This window comes from Equus quagga, chromosome 1 (assembly GCF_021613505.1).
Source record: "Equus quagga isolate Etosha38 chromosome 1, UCLA_HA_Equagga_1.0, whole genome shotgun sequence".
In the NCBI taxonomy this organism is placed as follows: domain Eukaryota; kingdom Metazoa; phylum Chordata; class Mammalia; order Perissodactyla; family Equidae; genus Equus; species Equus quagga.
This window is the reverse complement of record NC_060267.1, coordinates 136,609,359-136,624,333: the sequence shown is the minus strand read 5'-3', so window position 1 is coordinate 136,624,333 and position 14,975 is coordinate 136,609,359. Positions and strand designations below refer to the sequence as shown.

Here is a 14,975-nt window from a genome sequence, read left to right as displayed (position 1 = left end):
CAGTACACAGCTGTACATTTTAGTTGTGGGTCCTTCTAGTTGTGGCATGTGGGACGCCACCTCAATGTGACCTAATAAGCAGTGCCATGTCTGCACCAAGGATCCGAACCAGCAAAACCCTGGGCCACCAAAGCAGACCACGCAAACTTAACCACTCGGCCACGGGGCCAGCCCCTAAAAAGAATTTTAAAACACATAAAAATCTTGTGAATTTCATTAAGAATAATAATGATCCTAGTGTACATACATAAAAACTTCCTCCCAACCCTAGGTTTTGTCAATGTTAGTTTCTGTGGGAGGAAGTAGCATCAATGCAAACAATGCAAAAAATATTTTGGATAAAATCTGGGTACAAAATGTCATATTGCAGACAAAGAAATAACTATAAATCTCAAGACACTAACTCATGAAATTATAAAATCCAAAGCATACAACCATCCTCAGCCAAGACAACATCCGTAACTCAGGCTATTATTAAGCCATGATTTCTTCCTCCTCCTTTCCTCTGCCCTGAATGCACCCCACCTACCCTTTCCCCACTTAGATAACTTCATACTTAAGGCTAAGTCACTCTCTCTCAAGACCTTCCCAGAGTTACCAACTTAGATCAAGCCCCTTAGGTACACTCCCTCAGCATGTAAGATTTCTCTCTGCCTCACTCATTAGACCCCTCTAAAGTTTCTTCCTGCCAAACTCCATTAGTGTAAGAATCATATCTGTCTTATTCACCACTGTGGGACAAGCACAGGCACAAGCACATAATAGTTAAGGGTTCAAATAACAAATCTGAGAAAATAAATTTCCAAGAGCAAAGAAACTTTATATAACCAATTTGCTGCCCACAGATTTTGAAAAGAAAACAGTTACAAGATCAGCTGTGTACACTAGTAGTGAGGCTACCTCCCAGGACACTTTGTTTTAGTAGTTCAAGAATTCACTCTCACAGAATTACAGAAAGCCCTCATATAATCAGAAACATCAATTATCTGTACCAACAAGTGTTAAAACTCAGATCCTCCCTGTGAACTCATCTGCTCTTATTTTAGACAACTCTGTAAGTCTAACTGGCCAGTAGCTCATTTCACAGCAGTTTAGAAAAATGCATGTTTAGGTGAGAAAGATGTGCAGCCTATGACAAGAATGTAGGAGACAGAAAACTGTAAATCAGGCTCACAAATGTAAAACGGGAGGGAGAGAAGTGCCAATTAGGCCAGGCCAGAGTCTTAAAACAGGATAACAGACTCCAAGGATAGACCTCAAAAGCCCTTTAGGAGAAAAGACCTCAATCATTACACACGGAAGCTTAGGGCCCAGATACTGTAAGACACAGAAAAAGAAGACATCCACTACAGAACTAAAGCAAGTTTTAAAGCTTAAAGAAGCAAGCTTCAGTTATCTAGAACACTATAATACTATTCAGAGGTTTAAGATCTTGATTTTTCTATAAGAGCCATACCTCCCATACCTAAAAATGCATTAATCCCATAAAAGCTTAAAGTTCCCTACAATGCATCCTCTTGAAGCAAAGTTATCAGGACTATAAAACTAAAAATAAAGGTCAAAATATAGTCTTTTCTCCAGACAGTCCTAAAAGTAACAACCAAACTAGAATCAAATTTGTGTTCAAACAATAAACCTGGTTGAAACGAAGTGTAGACTTTTCATAAGCACTCCCTTCTCCAATACCCTCCCGGTTTCACTGCTTTCATCTTTTGTTAAAATATACATCTAAAATGAACAGAACACATACTGCTTTATTAAGGAAGAAAATATCTATACTGAAACTATTTCAGCGCAGTGAGCAGAAACTTGTCCTATCAACTCCAGTTTCACCCATATCTAGGACTATGCCTGGCACACAGGAACACCATTAAACACTTGGGAAATTAAATTGAAAACATAAAGCCATTTAGTTTGTTAATGAACTACATAGGAAACCTCTGGCAAAAAGGTCCCAACTACCATCTGTCCATTTGTTCATGATGAGCTTGACCTGGTAGTGCCATTATTTGGCCATCTTGATCAAGCAGTTGCCAAGGGTGAATGTCAGTTCAAGGGCCCTCCTTTCCACAGCAGTAAGGTCCCTTGGACATGAAGAGCAGCAGCTCTAAGGCACACAAAGGCAAGCAGGAGAGACTGACAAAGCCTCCAATATACTGCCAAGTGAAAATCACCCCAGACTTAAATTCTTTGGGGGGGCGAGGCCGGAAACACTCCTAAGGGAACATACATACCTTCTGGCTTCTAAATAAGAGCATCATATATCACCCAGCTCAAAATGTAAATGTTCTAGGGTTAACCTTAAGTAGATGCACAGAATCAGGATTTGGCTTTGTGCAGCCTAATTCTCCACATATGTTGCCCCTAAGACAATGCTTGTCTGGTGAACTGACATACAAAGAAGAATAAACCAAGAGGGAACTCCAAGGAGCTGCTTAATGGCCTGTTGGGGTGTTTCAGCAATGACAATGAGCAGCCAGGCACCCTGCATTCTGGCACAAACATCTTTATTCCTCTCAAGAGACCACAACTAGCAGATTGAAAACTCTTCAGGGTGGGGCCTCAACAACTACTAAAAAAATTTTTGAGGTGAAATTCACATAATATAAAGTTAACATTTTTAAAGTGTACAATTCGATGACATTTAGTACATTCACAATGTTGTGCAAGCACAAACTCTTTCTAGTTCCAAAACATTTTCACCACCACCAAGAAAACCCCAAAACCATTAAGCAGTCTGTCCCCAGTTCCCCCTTCCCTCAGCACCTAGCACACACCAATTTGCTGTCTCTATGGATTTACCTATTCTAGATTTTTTTTTTTTTTAAAGATTGGAATCTAAGCTAACATCTGTTGCCAATCGTTTTTTTTTTTCTTCTTCTTCTTCTTCTCTCCAAAGTCCCCCAGCACATAGTTGTATATTCTAGTTGTAAGTCCTTCTGGTTGTGCTATGTGGGATGCCGCCTCAGCATGGCCTGATGAGCGGTGCCATGTCCGTGCCCAGGATCCAAACCAGCGAAACCCTGGGCCACCAAAGCAGAGCACACAAACTTAACCACTAGCTATTTCATATAAATGAAATCATACAATATGTGATCTTTTGTGACTGGCTTCTTTTACTTAGCACAATGCTTTCAAGGTTCATCCACGTTGTAGCATGTTATCAGTGCTTCATTGTTCTAAGGGCTGCATATTCCATTTATGTACATAGCACATTTGTTTATCCATTCATCTGTTGATGGACATTTGAATTGTTTCCACCTTTTGGCTATATAAATAGTGCTCCTATGAACATTTATGTACAAGTATTTGTTTGAGTACACATTTTCAACTCTTTTGGGTATATATCTAGGAATGGAATTACTGACTTACATGGTAATTCTGTATTTAACTATTTGAGGAAATGACAAACTATTTTCCCCAGTGTATACTTCTAAATATCTTGCTAAATAATCATCAAGACCTACTGTTAAGGAGAAAGAATAAGATGTGTAATAGTGTGATGCAAGAGTCTGTGTATAAAAAGGAAAAACATGTAGTATGTACATGTAGACACAGTATCTCTAGAAGGATACACAGGAAATAGTTACATGGTTTTCTCTGAAGCAAGGAACTCAGGAGGCTGAGATGGGAGAAAGGCTTACTTTTCATGCTCCATCCATCCCTTGTGCACTGTTTCATATACATGCTTTATCAACCCTCTTGCTGTCAAATATTTTTAAAGCCCTAAAGGGGCAATAATATGAGAGAAGGAAGACCATGGTCTGAGACAGGAAGACATTTACATTTTTTATTATAAACCTTAACGTATGATTTTATTTTTACCTAGTGCGTTTTTTTCCTTTTTTAAATTGTGGTAAAATACACACAACACAAAATTTACCATCTTAATCCATTTTTAAGCATCCAGTTCAGTCGTATTAAATACATTCACACTGTTGTGCAACCATCACCACTATCCATCCTAACTCTTTTCATCTTATAAATCTGAAAGTCTATACCTATTAAACATTAACTCTCCATTTTCCCCCCACCCCCCAGGCCCTGGCAATCACCATTCTTTCTATCTTTATGATTTTGACTACTCTAAGTACCTCATATAAGTAGAATTATACGGTATTTGTCTTATTGTAACTGGCTTTTCTTCACTTAGCATAATGTCCTCGGGAGCCGGTCCAGTGGCGCAACAGTTAAGTTTGCACCTTCCGCTTCTTGGCGGCCTAGGGTTCGCTGGTTCGGATCCCGGGTGCGGACACGGCACCGCTTGGCACGCCATGCTATAGTAGGTGTCCCATGTACAAAGTTGAGGAAGATGGGCATGGATGTTAGCTCATGGCCAGTCTTCCTCAGCAAAAAGAGGAGGATTGGCAGTAGTGAGCTGAGGTCTAATCTTCCTCAAAAAAAAAAAAAAGCATGATGCCCTCAAGGTTCATCCACATTGCAGCATACTGCAGAATTTCCTTACTTTTTAAGGCTGAATAATATTCCATTGTGTGTATATATCACATTTTACTTATCCATTCATCCGTCAACAATACTTGGGTTGCTTCACATTTTAGCTTTTGTGAATACTGCTGCTATGAACATGGGTGTACAAATATCTCTGAGACCCTGCTTTCAATTCTTTGGCATATAGACCCAGAAGTGGAATTGCTGGATCATAAGGTAATTCTATTTTTAATTTTTTGAGGACCTGCCATACTGTTTTCCCAAACTATCTGTACCATTTCACAGTCCCACCAAGAATAAAATGTATATTTTTAAAAAATAAACTACTTAAAAATAGAAAACTTTAAAGGCTCCCAAGGAAATATTCTGTAGTATCTTGATTGGGTGGCAATTATATAGATGTATATATTTATCAAAACTTACCAAACTGTTATTTAAATAGGTGCATTTTTGTATGCAAATTATACCTCAATAAAGGTGATTTAAAAAAAAAAGCCTCTCCCAAAGTGATTCTAATTTGGGGAATTGGATACCAAGTTTGGGAATAGCCAAGTTTAGGTACCACTGTTCATATGCACCAGCGACCCAGCAGTGAGCCCTGTTGCATTACCCTAAGAATTAATCCTTAGGATGCTACCCCCCCATCTCCCCTCAAAAACCTCTTCCAAATTAGATTAAAGAAGGGTGATTATTAGGTACTACAAACTGTAATTCGAATAGTGAAGGCTGAAGGGCTGCATGTCTGGCACTGGAGCTAAGCGCTTCTCTCTCACTGAACCCTCATTGCACTCTGTTATCATGCCCATTCTACAGAAGAGGAAACTCAGTTATAAAGGTCACATTACTGTCCAGAGTCATAAGCCATCAAGTGTAAGAGCTAGTACTTAACTGTCAGTCTCTCTCCAGAGCCCATGCTCTTACCTAAGACATTCTATTGCTTCCCTTTTCTGAACTTAAGACCTTCAAAAGATAAACAAAGCTTCCTTCTGAATAACTGGAAAAGTTAAACAAGACACTTCATCCAGAACTTTTCTACAAAATATTCTAAATGCAGTATTTCCAACAAAACTGCCAAATCATGTAATAAAAATACCTTGTGGCAAGAAATTGTTTTGTTACATTAAATATCTACCTTAAATGTACATCCTTAGACTCTCAAAATCTAAATAACAAATAGCAGGGTTATGTAAAAGTACACCAGAAAAGTGGCAGAACATTTGCTCTGTGGGTCCATGGAAGAGGCACCAGAGAACAACTCATCTGCACCATACAGACTTGGACACAGCTGCCATGAGAATAAGGTAAAAATGACAATGCACATATAACAAAAGAAGAGTTTGCAACCATATGCTTAAAGTCAAAATAATTTTTTTAAGCAATGGAATTGGATCTCTGTGTTTCAGAGCAGCTAGGAGCTTCAGAAGATAAAAACCTGTATTCTTTTGTCCCTCTTTCTTGCAAAAAAAATTAGTTTTTATGTGGGAACTGCTCTTTGAGGTCCACTATTAAATCGACAAAGTAGTTCAGAACATTTTTCCTTAAATTTCAGGGACTTCTGTTTTAGGGACTATGGTAAGGATGGAGGGTTAGTAAAATTGGAAAACTTTAACTAATGGAAAATATAATTCCTAAAGAATAAGCCTGAAAGATAAATGAAGTGTGCATATAGCTGTACATGATAAATGCTTCTGGCTTCATGACTGAAGACTCTTCAGCCACAGTTCAACAGATGGGTGTGCAAGAGAACTGGCATGGATTAGAAATTGTTCAAGAATCCTTCAGTTATAAAAGGAAAGTGGCAGCAGGTAGCAGAAGAAAAAAATCTCCACCCCACCATCTACTTTTCTGTCCACTTGCTGGAGAGTACCATCTCTGCTGCTACTATTGACTGATGCTTAAGAGTAGAACTAGGGGCTGGCCCCATGGCCGAGTGGTTAAGTTCGCGCGCTCTGCTGCAGGTGGCCCAGTGTTTCGTTGGTTCAAATCCTGGGCACAAACAGGGCACTGCTCATCAAACCACGCTAAGGCAGCGTCCCACATGCCACAACTAGAAGGACCCACAACGAAGAATATACAACTATGTACCAGGGGGCTTTGAGGAGAAAAAGGAAAAAAGTAAAATCTTAAAAAAAAAAAAAAACCCTTCCCAATGCACTCTGAATAAACTCTAAATTCCCAGTTCCTACAAGACCTGACCCCTGCCTACCTGTAGAACTTTATTTCTTCCACTCCTCCTGCTTGCTTTTTAGGCTCCAGCCTTCAAGCCTTTTTGATGTTCCCTAAAAAATGCAAGCCCAGGGGCCAGCCCAGTGGCATAGCAATTAAGTTTGCACATTCTGCTTCAATGGCCTGGGGTTTGCAGGTTTGGATCCCGGGCATGGACCTACACGCCACTCAGCAAGCCATGCCGCAGTGGCATCTCACATATAAAATAGAGGAAGACTGACAGAGATGATAGCTCAGGGCCACTCTTCCTCAAGCAAAAAAACGAAGTTTGGCTACAGATGTTAGCTCAGGGCCAATCTTCCTCACCAAAAAAGGGGACAAGCCCATTCCTTACTTGTCTATCATCAGTCTTCCCTACTAGAATAAAAACTCCATGAGCAGATCTATTAATGTTTTTGTGATTATTAACACCTGAAGTGCTTTCCATTTTCTTGTCAGTGATTTTGAAAAAAGTAGATGGAATGATTCAAAACTAACAGAGTTTTCAGTTTCAAACCAAATGTTCATGTCTTTAGGAATAAAATATTGTAAAACAAACAAAACTCCCCGAGGGCAGTGACCATCTTTGTTTTCTTCAGATGTGTCCCAGAAAAGCACCTGGCATATAGTAGCTATTCAGTAATTATTTGTTCCATAGATGAAAAATGACAAAACCACAAGCTAGCTTGGCCTTTCCTCTTAACATGCCAAGAAGGAGTTCAAAGCCAACCAAAACCACTTTCATCATATGCCTTCACTGCAAGGTAGCCCACCTCACCAAATGAGAATATTCATCCCCTTAACAGATCACTTCTCCATATACAGAGTTCTCCCAGACCCAAGAAGAACAAGAAAAGGTGGTCAAAATGGTACCAGACCAGGGTATTTATTGTGGTATCAACTAAATTAAGATACTTCTAACTATTTTCCTTATTGGTAATCAGTTTAAAATATTTGAACAGTCCCTGGATGGGCTATTATACCTGCTATTAACATAGCTCCCACCCAAGCCAGTACCACTGCTGATCCCTCTGGTAAAGAGGACTGTCCTCTGATCCTCATTCTCTAGATGGCTCATTTTCTATTGATAATTAGATATACCCATAGCACAGGCTGTGGATAAACTGTAAGATGACCACACTACTCTACTGAAAAAAATGAAAACTTAAAGACAAAAAACAGAAAGAATAAGATGGGAATGGTCCAGAAGTAAGAGAAATATGTCTGTAATACAGTGAGTCCATCTGCTTAAAGATTAAGTAAGAGAGCGATTAGGAAACATATCTTCATCTGAGGAAGAAACGTCACTTAGAATGGAAGAAAAGAGGGAAGTTAGAGGAGTATCTTATGGAGAGGTAGGAAAATAAGACCAGAGAGAAAAGTTACGGAGTGAAATGAAGATCTCAAGATTGGTGAAGAGAATCACTAACAGCGATGCATCCACATTTCCCTAGAACTTACATTAATATATAACACATAATAGTAAACTCTCTTCCATGGGGAAAGAATGAAAGAAGAGGCTTCTATTTACATACCTTACAAACGTGCGGCAAGACCAAGAGCCTGTGTGGCAGAAGTTCTACAAAGTGCCTTGAACTTCTCAGATGAAAGGCACTATAAAAATATAAAAAAATCAGGAATTATGTTTATTCATTTTACAAGGATAAAACAAAACACAGGATGTAAATGGACTTGGCCAAAGTTCCATCAAGTAATTTAGAAACCAAGAGAGGAAAAAAGTACAGAATTTAATTTTTAATTGACATACCATAAAATTTATCACAGTTACACAAGTCTTGGCCTCCTTCAATTAACAAAACGTACACAATCAACCTATTTTCTGAGTATTATAAATTAACATTGCCTCTTTAGAAGCAAAAATCAAAAGCAGGTGAATCCTATGTAAATTAATTTTCCAACATTTTATTATAAAAATTTTCAAACACAGCAAAGTTAAAAGAATTTTACAGTGAACATCCATATCCCTACCACCAAGACTACCTTAACAATTTGAATGACTTGCTTTATCAAATTACATTTCCTTTTTAATACAGGCATTACAGAGGAATTACAGGCTGAAAGGCAACTGTCAGAAAATCAATGGCTTCAAAAAAACAGGCTGAAGTCATCAGATGAAGGAAATTAATAATATTAGAAAATCCCTCTGATATTTTTGCCAGAAATGAATTAGTATTAATTTACTCTCTAAAGTCAGAATGGACTCTGATCTACCCCTTACTCTTGGTGAGTGATTCTAGTTGTTTACTTGTTCACTATCAGATCACATCATTCTCCTGCTAAAAAACATCTAATGATTTTCATCTCAGAACAAACTCAAAGAACTTCCCAAGTCCTAAAAGCCCTACTAGATCTGGTCCCTGCCTCCTCTCTAATTTCATTTTACCTCCCACTTTTCCCTTCACTCCATTCCACCCTAAATTTATTTCATTGGCTGCTTATGTTCTCTACTTTCCCTTCACTTGAATATTAAGATACTACCATAAATATGCTTAATCATATTTACTTTACCAACCCGCTTCAAAAAAAAAAAAAGCTCAGTTTGGTACAAACTGCAAACCAGCTGCAATTTAACAGAGTGTATCTCAAATTCTGATGATTATTAGCTATAAAAATGTATTCAGAATCATCTGGAGGAAACACCAATAAACTCCGACCAACACCCAGAACGAGCAGCTTCAATGTCGATCTGATTTTCAGTCACATGTCTATTATAATTATAAGTATATAAGGTCTTATTACAACAGCACCACAGATTAAAAATGAGTCACTTGACATAGAAACACTTGAAATAGGAATTTTACAGTAATTACTAACTTTAAACTGTCTTGAAAATTTTATTAATTTCACAAATACTTAACAGTGAGCATGGCCCCAAAGAGCAGAGTATAGTAAGACACATTAACACAAGTTTAAAATTTAGTTACATTAACATGTAGGTGCAGGCAAACTGAGTTCCACTGGTCGGTGCACAAAGGGATAAACTAACTGGTAACAGAGGATGAAACACTCTGAGGGACCCTTTAAAACTATGCACTAAAACGATTCATTTGTCTACGTCAACCAACTGGTAAAGGACCATCCAGTTAGAGTGCTGTGAAAGCTAAAGAACTGAAATTTGTTTGGAAAAACAAATTTTTCAGATTTTCCCTATATATATATATATAATCAGCAAGATATAAAACAAGAAAACACGAATACATTGTAAGTCCTGAATTTTAGCTGACTCTAAGCAAGCCGCTTCGGAGTACATGGAAAATATAGAGAAAACAGTTCTGGCCTGCACTTGACTAGACATATGACCTTGGGAAATTTACTTAAGTCTCAAGGACTCAGTTTCCTCATCTGCAAATGGGGTTGGACTCTATGTTCTGAAGATTCCCTTCAAGTCTAAAACTCTGGATCTATGAAGACATCGGTGGATTCCTACTCTCGCCTTCCCTCCAGTACAGATGTTTATGAGAACAGAGATTATAAGTCTGACACTAGACTTTGACTCAAAGCAAGTTCCATCTTATATATATTTTGTTATGTCCCCAAGAGCCACCAGTGCTCTACAAAAGTACACACATCTACTCTCAAAGCAATTTACCAAAAGAGATCCTTCAATAAGTTATCCTTTATAATTAAGAACTAGTCTTGTATTTTCAGTCCAAACAATGTCACTTGTGCCAAATGCTGAAAAGAGTATCTCTTCCAATTTTGCCATGTCTAAAGTGACAGTCATGCAATGGTACACATTACACATTTGGGTGTGTGACACTAAGCGGTTGAAAAATTCTCACCATGCACATCTTAAAAAATTTTTAAAGTACTTTTTCCCCTTCAACTCTGGCAGAGAGGAACATAATCTGATTATGTACACATCTGCAAGAAACATTTACTTCAAAAGACTGTCTTAAACACAAAAAGAACCAAACGAGTCACCAACAGAGGTAAAAATTTTAAATCAAGACCACTAAAAAAACACAAGTGGAACCAACTCTGAGGTAAAAGGGATGCCAAATTTACACCATAAACTACTAGACATGGTTTTGACCAAATCAATTTGAGTGCAAATAGTGCTATTTAATGAAGACGACCTGTAACTGGATCCAATCGGTAAGTAAGAACAGATGTTTAGGTGATTCTTAATTACGGTAGAAACTTAGACTAAGCAAAACTGCAAATTAATACTCTATTTTGATGCAATATAGTTCAAATCATGAAAAATGTTCTTTTCAATGAAAAAGCCCCTTTTTTTCAATACCGAAGAATCCTAACCCCCTAAGATTTCAACACTATCTTTTACTTACACAATCTCCAAGAACACTGCATTAAAAAGAAAATCCACCCAAAACATAACTGGACTTCACCCAGTATAAAACGGTGATTCATGCTTCATATTAAACGTAAAAGCCAAAATGGAGTTGTAAAGAGTTTCTTTCCCATTTCAACTCCGGAGCCACGCGCGCTTCGCAGCGGCCGGTTGCGCGGCGCGGTCGCGGGGCCTGGCTCGGAGCCCCCGCCCTACCCGGCGCGGCCGTGAGAGAGGAAGCGCCGGGGACCGCGGGCGGGCGGCTTGGGCTCCAGCAGGCCTGGCCGGGCGGGGGAAGGGGCGCGGGAGGCCGCGGGGCGCGCTTCCGGGGACTGCGCGGGCGGGGCTGCCGCTTTGGGGCGCGGGGCCCGGGCCGGGAGTCAGGGTCAGGGGCCAGGGGCGGCCGGCCGAGAGCAGCAGGTGGGGCGCGGCCGCGGCGGGCGGGCGGGCGGCCGGAAGAGTACCGGGCGGGCGGGCCACGGGCGCCGCGGCGCCAGGAGGGAACCCTCTCGCTCACCTCAGGCGACGACTCCGAGTCCCACTTCTCCGCACTGAGAACGCCTGTCCGCGAGTCGCAAGCTCGGAGAGAACGGCCGGTGCTGAGGAAGCGGCGGCGGACCAACGAGAGAATCGACGGAGGACAGCGGGCGGCGGGCGGGGAGCTCTAGAGAGCGAGGGCGGGCGGCGGCGGGAGGGCGGGGAGCGACGTGCGCGCCCCCGCATGCCCAACGGGCTCGAGCCGGCCCCTGTCGCGGCCCCGCGCACGCGCGCGCACTCACAGCTCAGCCACGATTGCTCAGGAACGCGTCCACGCCCTAAAAGCAAGGCGCTTAACCAATCATTACAGCCGCGTGGGGCATCACGGGAGTTCGAGGGCTATAAAAGACCTGGTTGCTATTTTATGCTTCTCGAGTCACTCATCCTATAAGTGGGGTTGGGCTAGCTGCGCGTGCGCGGTTTTAATACTCCTCCCCAAACTGCCAACACTTCGCGCAAGCGAGGTAGCTTCGCGGTCCCTGGGTTTACGCGTGCGCACTAACGGGCCTGGCCCGGACGACCAGAGGCCTGCGCAGTGTGTACTTCACTGACAGCCCCCCGGGTGAGGCGCGGGCCACTCATGGCGGAACCTTGGTCTGGGCAGTCATTGCAGGCTTTGCCGGCCACAGTGCTGGGCGCGCTGGGTGCCCTGGGTAGCGAGTTCCTGCGGGAGTGGGAGGCACAGGACATGCGCGTGACCCTCTTCAAGCTGCTGCTGCTGTGGTTGGTATTAAGTCTCCTGGGCATCCAGCTGGCGTGGGGGTTCTACGGGAGCACTGTGACCGGGCTGTATCACCGCCCAGGTGAGGCTCCCTAACAACCTCCGTGGGCCGGCCGCCCCCACCCCTACCGGACTGTACCACTGGGCTCCCCAGAACCCCCCCTAGACTACCACTGGTCCTCTAAGAACCTGATCACAACTTAACGCTGTACCCATGCCAACATACCATTTCATGCCAGAAAACCCACCAGTCCACCCATCACATTACAACTGTTCTTTGAACCCCCATCCGACAATACCACTAGTCCCTTAGGGGCCCCACCAGACTCCACGAAACAGTACCACTGGCCTCTAACGTGACCTGGGCTGATGCCTGCTCAGATCCCCACCCCCAGCCTGCTGCAGCTCTGGATGTGTTCCCGCCCCCAGGTCTGGGCAACCAGAACGGATCCACATCTGATGGCTCCACGCATTTCCCTTCTTGGTGAGTAAATCTGTTCCCTTCTCAACCCCATGCTTGACAGGCTGAGGACTCTCCTGTGTTGGGAAAGTGGACAGGGATGGGGGAAGGGAGTTCTCAGGATAGGAGTCCACCAGCTTAGCGGCCTTTGCAGCAAGCTCCAAGGTCTGCAAGTAGAGATCAGGGTTCCAGTGACACCGATGTCTGAACAGCCCATCAGTATGCTCATCAGCAACCTGTGGGGTGGGTGGTGTTATTGTCACAATTTCAGAGATGAAGTGGCAAGTCTGCTGGATTCCACTTCACTGCAAGCACCTCAGTTGGAAAGGCAGGAACCTCTGTCCTTAGTGCACTAACTAGCCTCATCAGAGTCAGCCTCCTCATCTGTAAAACATGAACTCACTAATCAGGACATTCATTCAGCTAATCTCTGAGCTTCTACCACATGGCAGGGGCCACACTAGGTCCAGAGGACAAGGACAAGGTCAACCCAGGCTCTGCTTACAGGGAGAGCTAGAGATTTAAAAGGGGAGGACAGGGGCTGGCCTGGTGGCGCAGCGGTTAAGTGTGCACGTTCTGCATTGGCAGCCCAGGGTTCACCGGTTCGGATCCCAAGTGCAGACATGGCACCAATTGGCAAGCCATGCTGTGGTAGGCATCCCACATATAAAGTAGAGGAAGATGGGCACCGATGTGAGCTCAGGGCCAGTCTTGCCCAGCAAAAAGAGGAGGATTGGCGGCAGATGTTAACTCAGGGCTAATCTTCCTCAAAAAAAATAAATAAAATAAAAATAAAAAAATAAAAGGAGAGGGCAGCAGTGCAGGGCCAAGGGCAGTCAGAGGTTTCTCCCAAGACAGACGCCTAAGCTGAGGGCAAAGACTAGGTGGGTGGTAAAGTGTACCAGGCAAAGAGAATGGATAGAAGAAGGCTCAGAGGCAAGAACGAGGGTGACATATTAGAAGGATAGACAAGGCTGGAGCTCAAACATGAAGGCATGGAGGGAACTGGAACGTCCCATCCCAAGTCTCAGGGAGCTACTGAAGGACTCAGCAAGGCCATGGCGTAATCTAATTTGCCTTTACAACTGCCCACTTCATGGCAAGTAAGGGGTTCAACAGAGGGCAAGAGGCCAGTTAGGAGGCCTCCTACTGCCCAGGTTCCTGTCCTGGGCAACTCGGGAAGGATGGGAGCACCACCATAAGGTGGGAAACCAGGAGGAAGAATGAGTCTGCAGGGGCAAGGTGGTGGGCCCAGTGTGGGCTGTGGGAGCTCAGCAGAGAGGTCTAGATTGTAGTATGGCCTTACTGAGCCCAGCTCAGCCCTCAAAGAGGGGCTATAGAGAGCCAATCTCAGAGACTTGTGCTGCCCATGGAATAACCCCTCTCTTCTCTCCATTTTTAGGGAAACAGGAGCAAACGAACCTCTCAAAACCCACAGAGAATAAGGGAAGGCAACAGAGGGGCCTCCAGGGACATCACCGGGTCTGCTGGCTCCCACACTGGGTTCTGTTGCTGCTCAGACCCCACGGACAACTGCAGGGGGGAGGAGGTTGGGGGCAGGGAGTACCACAGTGCTTGGAGGGCTGGGCCTCCATTGCCCTTGGCCTTGCCTCCAGCAGCTCCAGGCATTGGGCCAGTAAAGAATTTGTCTCTACCCTGATCTAGGTGCCTTAAGGAGAGAACGCATGCTTCTCCTCTCTCAGGGGTCAGCTCAGGAGAAGCCTCTGAGTTTGGGAGGCCAATAGTCCATTTTCTGTCTTGGCTTTTTCCTGTCCTTCCCATCCCCCTGAGATGTGACCCCATAGAAATTTGTCCTTCTGAGAGGAAACCTGAGGTTGACCAGCTCTGGGATTTGTAAAGGAAGTCTGTCTTCTAAGCCCTGAGTTTCCTGAATTTCTTTGGTTTTGCCTTGTTGACAGGGAGCAAGGGACTCCTGGCCTGGACACAGCCTTGTACTCTGTGGTTACCTAGCTAACCATTCAAGTATAAGGAAGGGGGTAGCTAACACCATCCAGACATGGAGGCACCAAACACCCACCTCCCTGGCCCATCCAGAGCTCTCCAGGTGTGAGCCAGGCTATGGAAATTGTCTTTTCCTGAGCATTGTACTCATATTCCTCTCAATTCTTGGAGGGAAGTTAGGTACCTGAAAGAGGCTGAGCCCCAGGGGGGAACTCCCACCCCCCCTGCCTAAGTGTCCATGGGGTTGTGGGTCTGTACCCTGCCCCCTCACAGGGAGGTACTAAGCAGTTAGTGCAGAGTGGCCCCACTGTGCCCTGCAGCCTCAT

The 14,975-nt window shown here is 43.4% G+C and overlaps 2 protein-coding genes across 4 annotated transcripts in view; one reads left to right on the top strand and one right to left on the bottom strand.

The window, feature by feature from the left end:
* RHOA (ras homolog family member A) overlaps nt 1–11,638 on the bottom strand; it is a 55,415-nt gene extending 43,777 nt beyond the window's left edge. The window contains exons 1-2 of one of the 2 annotated variants that reach the window (XM_046652369.1): nt 11,487–11,638; nt 8,190–8,268 (exon numbers count right to left, since the gene is read on the bottom strand). The gene's annotated coding sequence lies outside the window, so the exon portion shown is untranslated. The remainder of the gene's footprint in view (nt 1–8,189; nt 8,269–11,486) is intronic. The other variant, XM_046652462.1, reaches the window with a different exon arrangement.
* A 185-nt stretch (nt 11,639–11,823) lies between these two features.
* TCTA (T cell leukemia translocation altered) lies at nt 11,824–14,563 on the top strand. Of its 2 annotated transcripts, none has more exons than XM_046652602.1 (3): nt 11,824–12,309; nt 12,609–12,711; nt 14,090–14,563. In XM_046652602.1, exons 1-3 carry the CDS (start codon nt 12,087–12,089, stop codon nt 14,130–14,132), a joined length of 369 nt encoding a protein of 122 aa, XP_046508558.1. In that variant the 5' UTR covers nt 11,824–12,086; the 3' UTR covers nt 14,133–14,563. The 2 variants fall into 2 exon arrangements, with proteins under 2 accessions (XP_046508558.1, XP_046508639.1); XM_046652683.1 differs by having other exon boundaries at nt 11,883–12,309; nt 12,657–12,711.
* The last annotated feature ends 412 nt before the right edge of the window (nt 14,564–14,975 follow it).

Excerpts from the sequence above, each read along its gene's own strand:
- TCTA (XM_046652602.1), top strand. The coding sequence starts at position 12,087 with ATGGCGGAACCTTGGTCTGGGCAGTCATTGCAGGCTTTGCCGGCCACA. Across the intron at positions 12,310-12,608 it reads CGGGCTGTATCACCGCCCAG|ATCCCCACCCCCAGCCTGCT; the intron begins GTGAGGCTCCCT and ends ATGCCTGCTCAG. Across the intron at positions 12,712-14,089 it reads TCCACGCATTTCCCTTCTTG|GGAAACAGGAGCAAACGAAC; the intron begins GTGAGTAAATCT and ends CTCCATTTTTAG.